The sequence below is a fragment of the Physeter macrocephalus genome, chromosome 21, assembly GCF_002837175.3.
Source record: "Physeter macrocephalus isolate SW-GA chromosome 21, ASM283717v5, whole genome shotgun sequence".
Classification (NCBI taxonomy): domain Eukaryota; kingdom Metazoa; phylum Chordata; class Mammalia; order Artiodactyla; family Physeteridae; genus Physeter; species Physeter macrocephalus.
In genome coordinates, this window is record NC_041234.1 from 21,203,708 (window position 1) to 21,215,178 (window position 11,471).

The 11,471-nt window shown below is 42.0% G+C and overlaps 1 protein-coding gene across 7 annotated transcripts in view; it reads left to right on the forward strand.

Annotated features, from left to right (window-relative positions):
* Positions 1-1,800: 1,800 nt before the first annotated feature.
* The window catches only part of SYTL5 (synaptotagmin like 5), a 136,781-nt gene continuing 127,110 nt past the window's right edge, over positions 1,801-11,471 (forward strand). For all 7 annotated transcript variants that reach the window (XM_024116471.2, XM_024116475.2, XM_024116476.2 and 4 more), the window contains exon 1: positions 1,801-2,223. In XM_024116471.2, the coding sequence (XP_023972239.1) occupies positions 2,105-2,223 (119 nt within the window). In that variant the 5' untranslated portion in view covers positions 1,801-2,104. The remainder of the gene's footprint in view (positions 2,224-11,471) is intronic.

An 11,471-nucleotide genomic window follows, 5' to 3' on the forward strand; every position in this document is an offset into this window, starting at 1 on the left:
TTATGTCGTGGTCCTAGTTTTGGAGAGGGAGGGAGGGAGGGAGGGCATGATGGAGCCACTTAAGGGACCTGTCCTGTTGTGGACAGTCCATACTGTGCTCTTAGAGTCCCAAAGCGGTGACCCATGGATCAGCTGCAAGGGTTGTAATGGGATCTGGGTGGTAGAGGAAGCTCGTTATAATGGAAGAAGCAGAATTGACATAGAGAACCTGGAAATCAACTAAATATAAGTACTCTTTGATGGTAATAAATACAATAAGTATTTCATAAATGTATGTTTACCGATTAAAAAGTGTTTTTTGAGTTAGGTACATCACTGTTTCAAAAATTAGACACTCTTGCAAGTGCTCTGAGGAAAATGGCCTAATTTTCCTCTCCTTTGTTTTTTCCACCTTTGCAGTGTTTTCTGGATTCTGTCCCAGCAGATCTGTTTCCTGCTCTGTAACTTTCTGGGTTAACGTTGAGCATCATTAGGGAAACTCACCTGCCCCTGGACTGTACACCACCACGAAGGCTTTGGAGATCTTTTCAGTTAAAGAATAATGACTTTCTTGAAATGTAATCCCAGTGGAGCTTGTTTTCTGTGTTGCCTGGAAGAACCCCTACCTACCATCAGCAGTTCTTCAGAGATCTTATAAAAGCCTCTCTACATCAAGCAACTGAGTGACTCTGGATTGTTCAGGGAGACCTTAAGAATTGTGGATATCAATTCACCTGGAAGATTCAACCACTGCTGCTCAGAGCTACTGCTGAAATACCATGTCTAAGAACTCGGAGTTCATCAACCTGTCATTTTTATTAGATCATGAGAAGGAGATGATCCTGGGAGTCCTAAAGAGAGATGAATATTTGAAAAAAGTAGAGGACAAGAGAATAAGGTAATGTTCTTTTATCTTGTCTGCCTTCCTTGACTGCTTTCTGTTTGTTTGAAGCAATTTAGATCAGAAATGGGGCAACTGCAACCACATTGGTGACAAGTGTTAGTCAGTGACTTCGTAGATTGTAAGCAGTAGCACAAATATTAGAAAACATCTTTGGCACTTTATCATTTATCTAGAAGGAAGGATGGGATTGAGCTGTAAATATGTTGATGAGAATGTCAATTTGCCAATGACATCATAACTCGTAGGTAAGTGGAAGGACTGCTCAGGTTTGAGTACCAGCTCTGGGATGTACTAGTTGTGTGACCTTGAACCAGTGACTCAACTTCTCCATGCCTTGGTTTCCTCATCAATAAAACAGGGATAATAGTAGCACTCATCTTATAGGGTTGTTGCAAAGATTAAGGAAGGTAATGTGTAGTGCCTGGTACTTAAGTGCGCAATAAATGTTAACTATTATTTATTTATAATGCCTTTCTTAGGTCAGTCTTAGGGAGGGAGGGAGGGAGGGCATGATGGAGCCACTTAAGGGACCTGTCCTGTTGTGGACAGTCCATACTGTGCTCTTAGAGTCCCAAAGCGGTGACCCATGGATCAGCTGCAAGGGTTGTAATGGGATCTGGGTGGTAGAGGAAGCTCGTTATAATGGAAGAAGCAGAATTGACATAGAGAACCTGGAAATCAACTAAATATAAGTACTCTTTGATGGTAATAAATACAATAAGTATTTCATAAATGTATGTTTACCGATTAAAAAGTGTTTTTTGAGTTAGGTACATCACTGTTTCAAAAATTAGACACTCTTGCAAGTGCTCTGAGGAAAATGGCCTAATTTTCCTCTCCTTTGTTTTTTCCACCTTTGCAGTGTTTTCTGGATTCTGTCCCAGCAGATCTGTTTCCTGCTCTGTAACTTTCTGGGTTAACGTTGAGCATCATTAGGGAAACTCACCTGCCCCTGGACTGTACACCACCACGAAGGCTTTGGAGATCTTTTCAGTTAAAGAATAATGACTTTCTTGAAATGTAATCCCAGTGGAGCTTGTTTTCTGTGTTGCCTGGAAGAACCCCTACCTACCATCAGCAGTTCTTCAGAGATCTTATAAAAGCCTCTCTACATCAAGCAACTGAGTGACTCTGGATTGTTCAGGGAGACCTTAAGAATTGTGGATATCAATTCACCTGGAAGATTCAACCACTGCTGCTCAGAGCTACTGCTGAAATACCATGTCTAAGAACTCGGAGTTCATCAACCTGTCATTTTTATTAGATCATGAGAAGGAGATGATCCTGGGAGTCCTAAAGAGAGATGAATATTTGAAAAAAGTAGAGGACAAGAGAATAAGGTAATGTTCTTTTATCTTGTCTGCCTTCCTTGACTGCTTTCTGTTTGTTTGAAGCAATTTAGATCAGAAATGGGGCAACTGCAACCACATTGGTGACAAGTGTTAGTCAGTGACTTCGTAGATTGTAAGCAGTAGCACAAATATTAGAAAACATCTTTGGCACTTTATCATTTATCTAGAAGGAAGGATGGGATTGAGCTGTAAATATGTTGATGAGAATGTCAATTTGCCAATGACATCATAACTCGTAGGTAAGTGGAAGGACTGCTCAGGTTTGAGTACCAGCTCTGGGATGTACTAGTTGTGTGACCTTGAACCAGTGACTCAACTTCTCCATGCCTTGGTTTCCTCATCAATAAAACAGGGATAATAGTAGCACTCATCTTATAGGGTTGTTGCAAAGATTAAGGAAGGTAATGTGTAGTGCCTGGTACTTAAGTGCGCAATAAATGTTAACTATTATTTATTTATAATGCCTTTCTTAGGTCAGTCTTAGTGGGAATTTGCCTGACCAGAGCTGGGAGAAGAAGGGGATCTGGAAAGTGAAAAGTTCCCATTGTATCCCAGAAATCATCTGAATTTCTTGAAATAAGTTTCTGTGTGAGGAAAGTTGAGTAATGTGGGCAGAGTTAAGTTTCACATCAGTTGTAGGCAGGGTTGATATTTAGCTGAATCCCCAGGTGTGACCTCATCTGTCTTTCAGCCAGTATCCATTCTGATTGGTTATATCATCTGTTCCGAATGATCGGAGCATCATTCTGATCGGTTGCCACATTCATTCTGTTTGGTTGCTGCCTGTCCTGTCCTGCTTGTTGAATATATTTGGTTATTACGTCTCACCTCTGAGTAGAGGAGCAAAGATAAACAGAGTTCCCTCCTCAGTCACTGCCTACTACTGTGCAACATGTAGCTTTTGTACATCGCGTGTCTACCAAAACTGCAATCAGAAGCTTATGTTTAGGGCTTCCCTGGTGGCGCAGTGGTTGAGAGTCCGCCTGCCGATGCCGGGGACACGGGTTCGTGCCCCGGTCCGGGAAGATCCCACGTGCCGCGGAGCGGCTGGATCCGTGAGCCATGACCGCTGAGCCTGCGCGTCCGGAGCCTGTGCTCTGCAACAGGAGAGGCCACGACAGTGAGAGGCCCGCGTACCGCAAAAAAAAAAAAAAAAAAAAAAAAGAAGCTTATGTTTATTTTACTTGAGGAGAAAACTCATCATAAGATTATCTTCACATGTTGCAAAAATATTCAATGTGCCTAGGATCCTTAGAACTGGAAAGATATTGAAATATTCTTGATTGATTCTTATTTCATAGTGAAGAGCTCAGAATTTTTATTTTCGTCATTTCAAGGTATTCCACCAATCTTAAACAAAGGCTTTGATTAAAATTATTGCACTTTTTCTGTGCTGAGAATTCAAGTGGCAATGAAATGCAGTTAATGATTTTCAAGAAATCAGTAATATTTTTGGCATTGGTAGTCCAGTCATGAAAAGTGACTAAATTTTCTAATACACTGCAAAAAGTTATATTGTTTATGGGGGAGGCAAGGTACAAAGCAATTATTGATAACATTCTGAGGTGAATTCAAAATCACCCTGTTTAGGAAAAAACAATTTAATAACCAGATCCCAGGAAAGACTGAAGTACAATGAACAGGACTTTGTTCAGAATATTTGTTCCTGTCATTCTCAATAACTATTAGTAATAATCTATTACACTCCTTCTTCCTTTTCCTCTATCTTCCCTTGCCTTCTTTCCTTATTCTCTGTCACAATTGTGTCATATACAGCAGATCTATCAAGAATAAAGCTGTTGATTTCCTGGCTCTTTAAACATTTAGAGGATAGCAGAAGAAAGGCTTTTTACAGATCTAAGAGATACTTGTATAGAAAATAGATTTTTTTTGAAAGCAGCAATGTCTTGTTCCCTTCTTTAATAACTACACTGGCTAATATTTAGTTCATGCAGTTTTTTTCTGCACTAACTGTGTTAGATGCGTTGTCTCGTTTTGTTCTGAGCTACCAAGACAGGAGCCCAGGCCAAATGACTCAAGGCTCTGCCACTCTTCACAGCTTCCGGTATTGAGAAGCCACGCCAAAGTGGGTGGCATGGGTTTAGAGTGCGTTGCTGTTGAACCACCCATCTATGTTTGTTGATTCAAATCTTAGTTACACCATGAAGTCTTTGTGTCACTTTAGACTAGTTGCCTCCATAGATCTAGGTTCCTCATTTGACAAAACAGAAATAATAACATTAGCTACCTCATTAGGCTGTTGTAAGGATTAAATAAGCTAATATTACCAAGAGCTTAGAACAAGGCTGGCCTACAGTAAGCACTTAATAATCGCTGGCTAACATCATTAGGCTTATCGTTGGTTTGTGTTGCCCTTGATTTATGAGTTGTTGTGAATACCATCAGTGCTCCACTCCGATCCTTTTGAGCCCCTTTGTTGGATCTGTGCTCTCATCTCCCAGTTTCCACGTGCTTTACTTCTAAAGACTGGCACCTACTGCCTTCTTTAGAGGACTACCTTTGGGTGGCTGGAGTTGCCCATAGGAGTAGAGAGCCACAAATGCCAGATAAACTTGAGTTTCTGTCCCTACTGGGCCGCCCTGGGCCAATGGCTGATGGGTACAGAAACCCTTGCCTCAAGGCAAGACAGACTCTACAGTGCAACTTCTGCTTCAGAGCTCCCCATGGGATCATGTTGAGACTGGCCTTCAGGTAAAAATCACAGTCTTCCTTAGTCCCCCTTCTCTTCCCTTTCCTGCCTCCCCTACTCCCTTACAGATTCCTCCTGAGAGCACTTCATAAATCACTTGCACAGGTATCTACATCTCTGAGTTAGCTTCTCAAAAGCCCAAGCAGGAGATTTGTCAGACCAGTCAGTGAACTTAGTCCATTTTCCTTGATATCCTCCAAAATCATCGACACAAAGAATTTATGGTGTAGCAGATTTTACTGCAACTGTAAACATGCTAGCTATTACAACCATTGTTTTCACTGTGCTACAGAGGTGTAGGTTGATATTCTGTGGGAGTCTGGAGGAATAAGTAAGTTATTATGGATAAGATAGAAATTGAAGGAATGGTTTCACAGAAGAGCTAACATTTGAGCTTAGCCTTGAAATGGGAAAAGGATTTTGACATTGGCACGTGTAGATCAACTGTGTTTCAGCTGTTTACCATGACCCACAAATTTGCCTTCAGATTCCGCTAGTAAGTTTCAGAAGAAAATGGAAGCCAAAGAAAATTTTTAAGAATTATGATGATTACTAAGAAGAAACTGATCTGGAAAGTTAGTACATTGGAGTTTGGGAAGCAGTGGATTTCTTGTTTGTTTGTATATTTACTTGAGTAGGTTGTCCTTAGAGATAAGGAAAATAGAATAACGAAAGAGTGTAAAAATGGTATTGAATCAACATTTTAGGCCTGTCGCCCAACTGTGCTCCACAGTCCGTATAGCCACTGAAGTGTGTGGCATTAATTAAGGTGGTGAAGTCGAATCTGGCCTCTGTACTCCGACACCTAATTAAATCGCGGAGACAGAGTTTTGGGTGAGGTAGAAAAGAATAGCTTTATTGCAAAGGGGGCCACAACGGGCTAACACCCTCAAAACTGTGTGTTCCAATGCAGGGTGTCAGGGTAGGGGGTTTGTGAGGAGCTTTATAATCGGGGGGCTGGGTTGCTGATAAGGAGCAGGGTGTGTGCAGGGCCTGCATTCCTTCAATCCAGAGATCATCTGGAGTCAGGTGATGATGGGTGAACTGTGACCTTCTCTGGAACGAAGAGTGCTTCATCAAGTAGTTAACATCTTCTATTTGGTGGGGGTTTTAGTTTTCTGCAGAAGAGCTCAAAGATATTGTTATGTGTATCCCTTGAAGGGGAATCAGGACCCTGCCCCAAGGCTGCACTACTGTTTCTTGGCTGCTCCTCCCTTGTCTCTGCATCCCCCTCCCTTCCCTGATTAGCAACTGTTTGAAAGGCTTTCCGTGCCCAGGAGCCCCACAGGGTCCTGCTCGGTTTCAGTGGGACTGACCTCTAGGTGCTTCTAAAGGTGCTCTGCACCCAAAGGCACATGAAAAGTCTGATAATTACCTCCAGGCATGGATTGTAGGCTGGGAAGAGACATTTGCCAACTACCAGAGCATTCTAGGTTGATCCAAGAGGCTCAAATATATTTATTCTTCTCCTTCCGACTAAGAAGGAAGAAGAGGTAGGAGATATCTAGACACAGGTTTCAACTATTAGAAAGTAAGTTTTTAAAATATTCTCTGTGAAGAACAAATCACTTAGATGTATTGATGGCTTTAATGCAATGAAGAAAGAGGGAAGAACTGATGCAAAGAAAATTGAGCTATCAACAGTAATTGCAAATGGAAAAAAATACCGACCATTTGGAACCACAAAATAAACATCTTTATTGATCATTTTGTTCCTTAGGTTTTTCTAACTTTGGAAGAACTCAGCCTAACAAATATGAATACATGCTGCATAGTATCTACTCCAAAAAAGACCTCATTAAAAAATTCTTACCCTACTTGATCTTTCACACCTAAAAACAAATACTGTTCAATGTCTACTTTGTGGTACTGGCCTATATATAAGAAATCTTCAACTTATAAGTGACTGTGTTACCGAGTCCAAGCTCACTCTGCTTGCCGCACAACAGGCCAGTAAATCGGGAGACGAGGTGATGAGGCAAGGAATACCGACTTTATTTGGAAAGCTGGGCATCCAAGAAGATGGCGGACTAATGTCCCAGAGTACCATCTTATTGGGGTCTGGATGCCAGTTTCTTTTATAGAACAGAGAGGGGTAGGAGGTGAGGAAGTAATGTAAAAAGGCCATAGGTCTTGCAAAACATCTCCTGATTTGGCCAGCCTCAGAGAGGGGATGTGTTTATTTCTTCTTTCTTGCAGCCATTCACAGGTGGGCGGGGTCAGAATGTTTCCCTGTGAGCTGAACAAAGGCTCTTTAAACATTCAGGCAGAGGGGCAGGGTTCCCCAAGAGAGGCCATTATGTATGCTAATAGCTATAGACAACATCCTTTTGGTGATTAGAGTAACAAAAAGCAACTGGAGAGCAAAGGTTAAAGTAGAAGAAACAGATCCAGCACAGAGTCAGATTTTGTTCTTCCCTGTTACAACTGTTCATTTCAGCAGTTCATTTTTGGGCTATATTGTCACTTCGAGGCTGTCATTTCCATTTAGCCACAATGCAGGAAAACATATCTGGCCTTATGTTCTGTTTGGCACCTATTCTTGGACTTGTCTCAGTGGTGAATTCTATTGGTTGTCTTACTGCATACATTTCTCTTTTCTTCATCCCTACCCAAAACTCAGTTTTGCCCAGCTCCAGCAATGGATTTTTTAGGACAGTCATCCCTTGACTGGGATTCCTCTGCCAATTATTATTGGTCTGTTGGTGGACATGAGACCAAAGATGACCCACTCAGACATATATAGCCTGAACTTATGGACGGTTCTCTTTCTCACTGGATGGGTTCAGTGAACCACGTCATCCTGGTTGCTGCTGAGTGTAAAAGCCAGCACAATGATGAAGCGGAGCCAAAAGGTCGGCAGAGAATTGTTGTCAGCATCCTGATATGCTAGAACCTGCCACACTTCTGGCCTCGTTCTTTAAGCAATATAATATATTTCAGTGTTATTTATAGCAGTTTGGATCAGATTTTCTGTTACGTGCAGCCAAAAGCATCCTACAATCCCCAGAACTCAGGAGTAATCAACATTTGTTGAGCATGTTCTCTGAGCCAAGCACTCTGCATTCATTGTTAGAATAATGGAGGTGAGCAGAGACACAGTCTTAATGCTTGTTGGGTCCATAAACATAAAACAGTTTGCAGTCATGGATCAGGCTTTATCTATGGTATAAACCAAGGGTCAGCAAACTTTCTGTAAAGGGCCAGATAGAGAATGTTTCAGGCTCTACAGGGCATATGCTCTCTGTTGTGACTATTTCACTCGGCCATTGCAGGGTGAAAGAAGCAATAGACAATATGTAAACCAATGGATGTGGCTGTGTTCCAATAAAGCTTTCTTTATAACAACAGGCAGTGGGCTGGATTTGGCCCAAGGGCTGTAGTTTGCTGACCTTTGGTGTTGAAAACAACACCTTGGTAAGTTCTAGCCTTGGGAATAGCTGCATACACCTGAAAGCTTGATAAGCCATCTTGGGGAGAAGCAGGACATTTATAGCCTAAGAGAGGAGATGGAGTTGGACTAGAAGCCGTTGGCTACCAGAGGTAGAACATGGGCTTCTGTCTGGGAGGTTAGGTGATTTCACAGGGTCCTTCCATCTCTAGGAGATTTTGATGCCTCACCCAATTTGTAGTGGCTCATGTGCTGGACAGCTTCAATGTGTTTCACTGCCTCTGTAGAAGAACAACAAAATGATCTGGAGGCATAGAAAATAGCAAGAAATAGCAGGAGGTTCTGCACAATTGCAAGGGACAGATTACAGCTCCATTTTCCCAATGAGGTAAGAAGTATTATTTTCCCTATTTATAGGTGGGGGAACTGAAGTGCAAAGTTAAATAACTCATCCGAGATGGCACAGCTAGTAAGTAAGTAGCGGAACTGTGATTTGCATTCCCCACAGTCTGGCTCCAGAGCTCACACTCCACTCCTAGGTCACTTTTAACTTCTGAGTGATATATCTGACCTCTCAGGGGGGCTAGAATAAAAGAGATGTCAGACTCTCCAGTGCCTCCCTCACGCCGGAGAATGGATTACTCAATTCACAAATGGATACTCATTTAATCCTCATGTCATCCCTGAGGTGTATGTACTATTATAATGTAGTATAGCTGTGGCAACTGAACCTTAGATTAAATAATTTGCCCAACTGGTAAAGATGAGAGCCGAGATTCTCTCATTCCATATTGCTTCCTTTTCCTCTGCGCTTGGATGCTTATGCGGTAACTACACCTATTCCGACCCTGTTGAAAGCCCACAGCTTTACTAATAGCTGTCAGAGAAATGGAACAAAACAGAAAACATTTCTTTAGCCTGGTATTTACTGAAAGCTCTGACCTATAAGCTGTATAACATTATCCAAAGTTACTATGACTTTTATTGAAGCGTTGCTCTCACACAATAAAAACTGACAAGAGTTCCTTAGGTTGTTCTACCCTTTATGCTGACTGAGAACCAAAGAGCAAGCGTATAATGATTTGTTTCACACAGCTAGCCCAGCTGAGACGGGCCACCAAGCAAACCAGAGGTTAGTATCATCAAGAGACCACAGAGATCAGCCTGGGAACTGCCATCCACCTTATGGCTTTGTCTTTGGGTTTGATTCCATCATTTTACAGCAGGATGGGGGAAGAAAGAGAAGGAGGGAGAAACAAAAGGGGAAAGTGCATTTAAATTGGCTGTTTGGAATCCTGTAGATAAGCTAAATATTTGGTTCAAATGGATTTGAAGCGATTTCAAGAATTATCCATTCACCCAGGAAGTAAGGGCGACCAACAGGTGCCAAAAACAATATCTTAATACCCTACAGTTGTTTGATCTGTGGGGCTGTTTTTTCAAATCTTATCACTACCACCAAGAACAGAATTGGTTTGACCTTCTCAAGAGCGTAGACTCACTGTCCCCATAAAACACCAGGAGGACTATTAGAGTGGACTTCTAGTTTGGTAAACGTCTTGTTTTAATCCTAATAGAATTGCCACAAAGCTTCTTAATGGATTAACAGAATCTCGCAGCATGAACATCGTTGTTCTCAAATGGAACCCAAACTCTTAATGAGTCACAGAGATCTGGAAAAGAAAATCTGGCTCTGCCTTAAACAAATTTAAAACCTTAGGGGTTTTCCCACTAAAGACCTTACTAATTTCAATATATACACACATATAGGGAAACTAACTTAAAATCTGATTTACAGGATTTTCCTTCAAGTAATTCTTATTGTAAGTCTTATCATAGGCACAGGGTCACAAATATCTGATATTTGGTGACATTTTAAACCCTAGATTGTCTAAATAATTAAACTTATACTTGCCAGACTGTTTTTCTTTTGTTGTTCGAAATAATATGGTCATCATAGTCATGAGCAAAATTGTTACCTATGTAGAGTTTGTGTGTGTATATATGTAATGTGTGTGTGTGTGTGTGTGTGTGTGTGTGTGTGTGTGTGTGTGTGTACACACACAGTTGACCCTTGAACAATGCACGGGTTAGGGGCACTCACCCTTTGTGCAGTTAAAAATCAGAGTATAACTTACAGTTGGCCCTCTGTATCCACGGTTCTGTATCCAAGGATTCAACTAACTGCAGATCACGTAATACTGTAGTATTTACTATTGAAAAAAATCCACATATAAGTGGACCCATGCAGTTTAAACCCGTGTTGTTCAAGACTCAGCTGTATATATCTCTTTGATTCTCCGAATTCCCCTTTCATTATCCTTTTCTTTCCTTGTGTACTGCCTCTAGCCAGAATTGGTGTAGAGAACATCACCCCTAGGCAGCAGGGATTCATTTGCACTCACGTTCAGGAAACTACCATTCCCTTTTACTGTAAATTGAAGAAACACAGAACTATAAAGCCCATGTAATCCACACCATGGCTGAATGTCTGTAGGGTAGGATGTCAGGGCTGAGAGAGTGAATGAAGACTCATCTCCCAAAGTTAGGTAAGTTCCTAAGGGAAGATCTAACTAAGCTAATACCAACTGTATTCCTGGGGAAATGGGCATTTTATTTCTAAGGAAATATAAGTGAAATCTTCACTAACAAAAATGTTACCTCAGGCTTCCCTGGTGGTGCAGTGGTTAAGAATCCACCTGCCAATGCAGGGGACACGGGTTCGAGCCCTGGTCCGGGAAGATCCCACAGGCCGCGGAGCGGCTGGGCCCGTGCGCCACAACTACTGAGCCTGCGCTCTAGAGCCTTTGAGCCACAACTACTGAGCCTGTGCTCTAGAGCCTTCGAGCCACAGCTACTGAAGCCCGAGTGCCTTGAGCCCGTGCTCCGCAGCAAGAGAAGCCACCACGATGAGAAGCCCACGCACAGCAACGAAGAGTAGCCCCCGCTCGCCGCAACTAGAGAAAGCCCGCGCGCAGCAACGAAGACCCAACCCAGCCATAAATAAATAAATAGATAGATACCTCTAACATTTTAGATTTCAGGAATATGATTTTTTTTTTTTTTTTTTTTTGCGGTACGCGGGCCTCTCACTGTTGTGGCCTCTCCCGTTGCGGAGCACAGGCTCCGGACGTG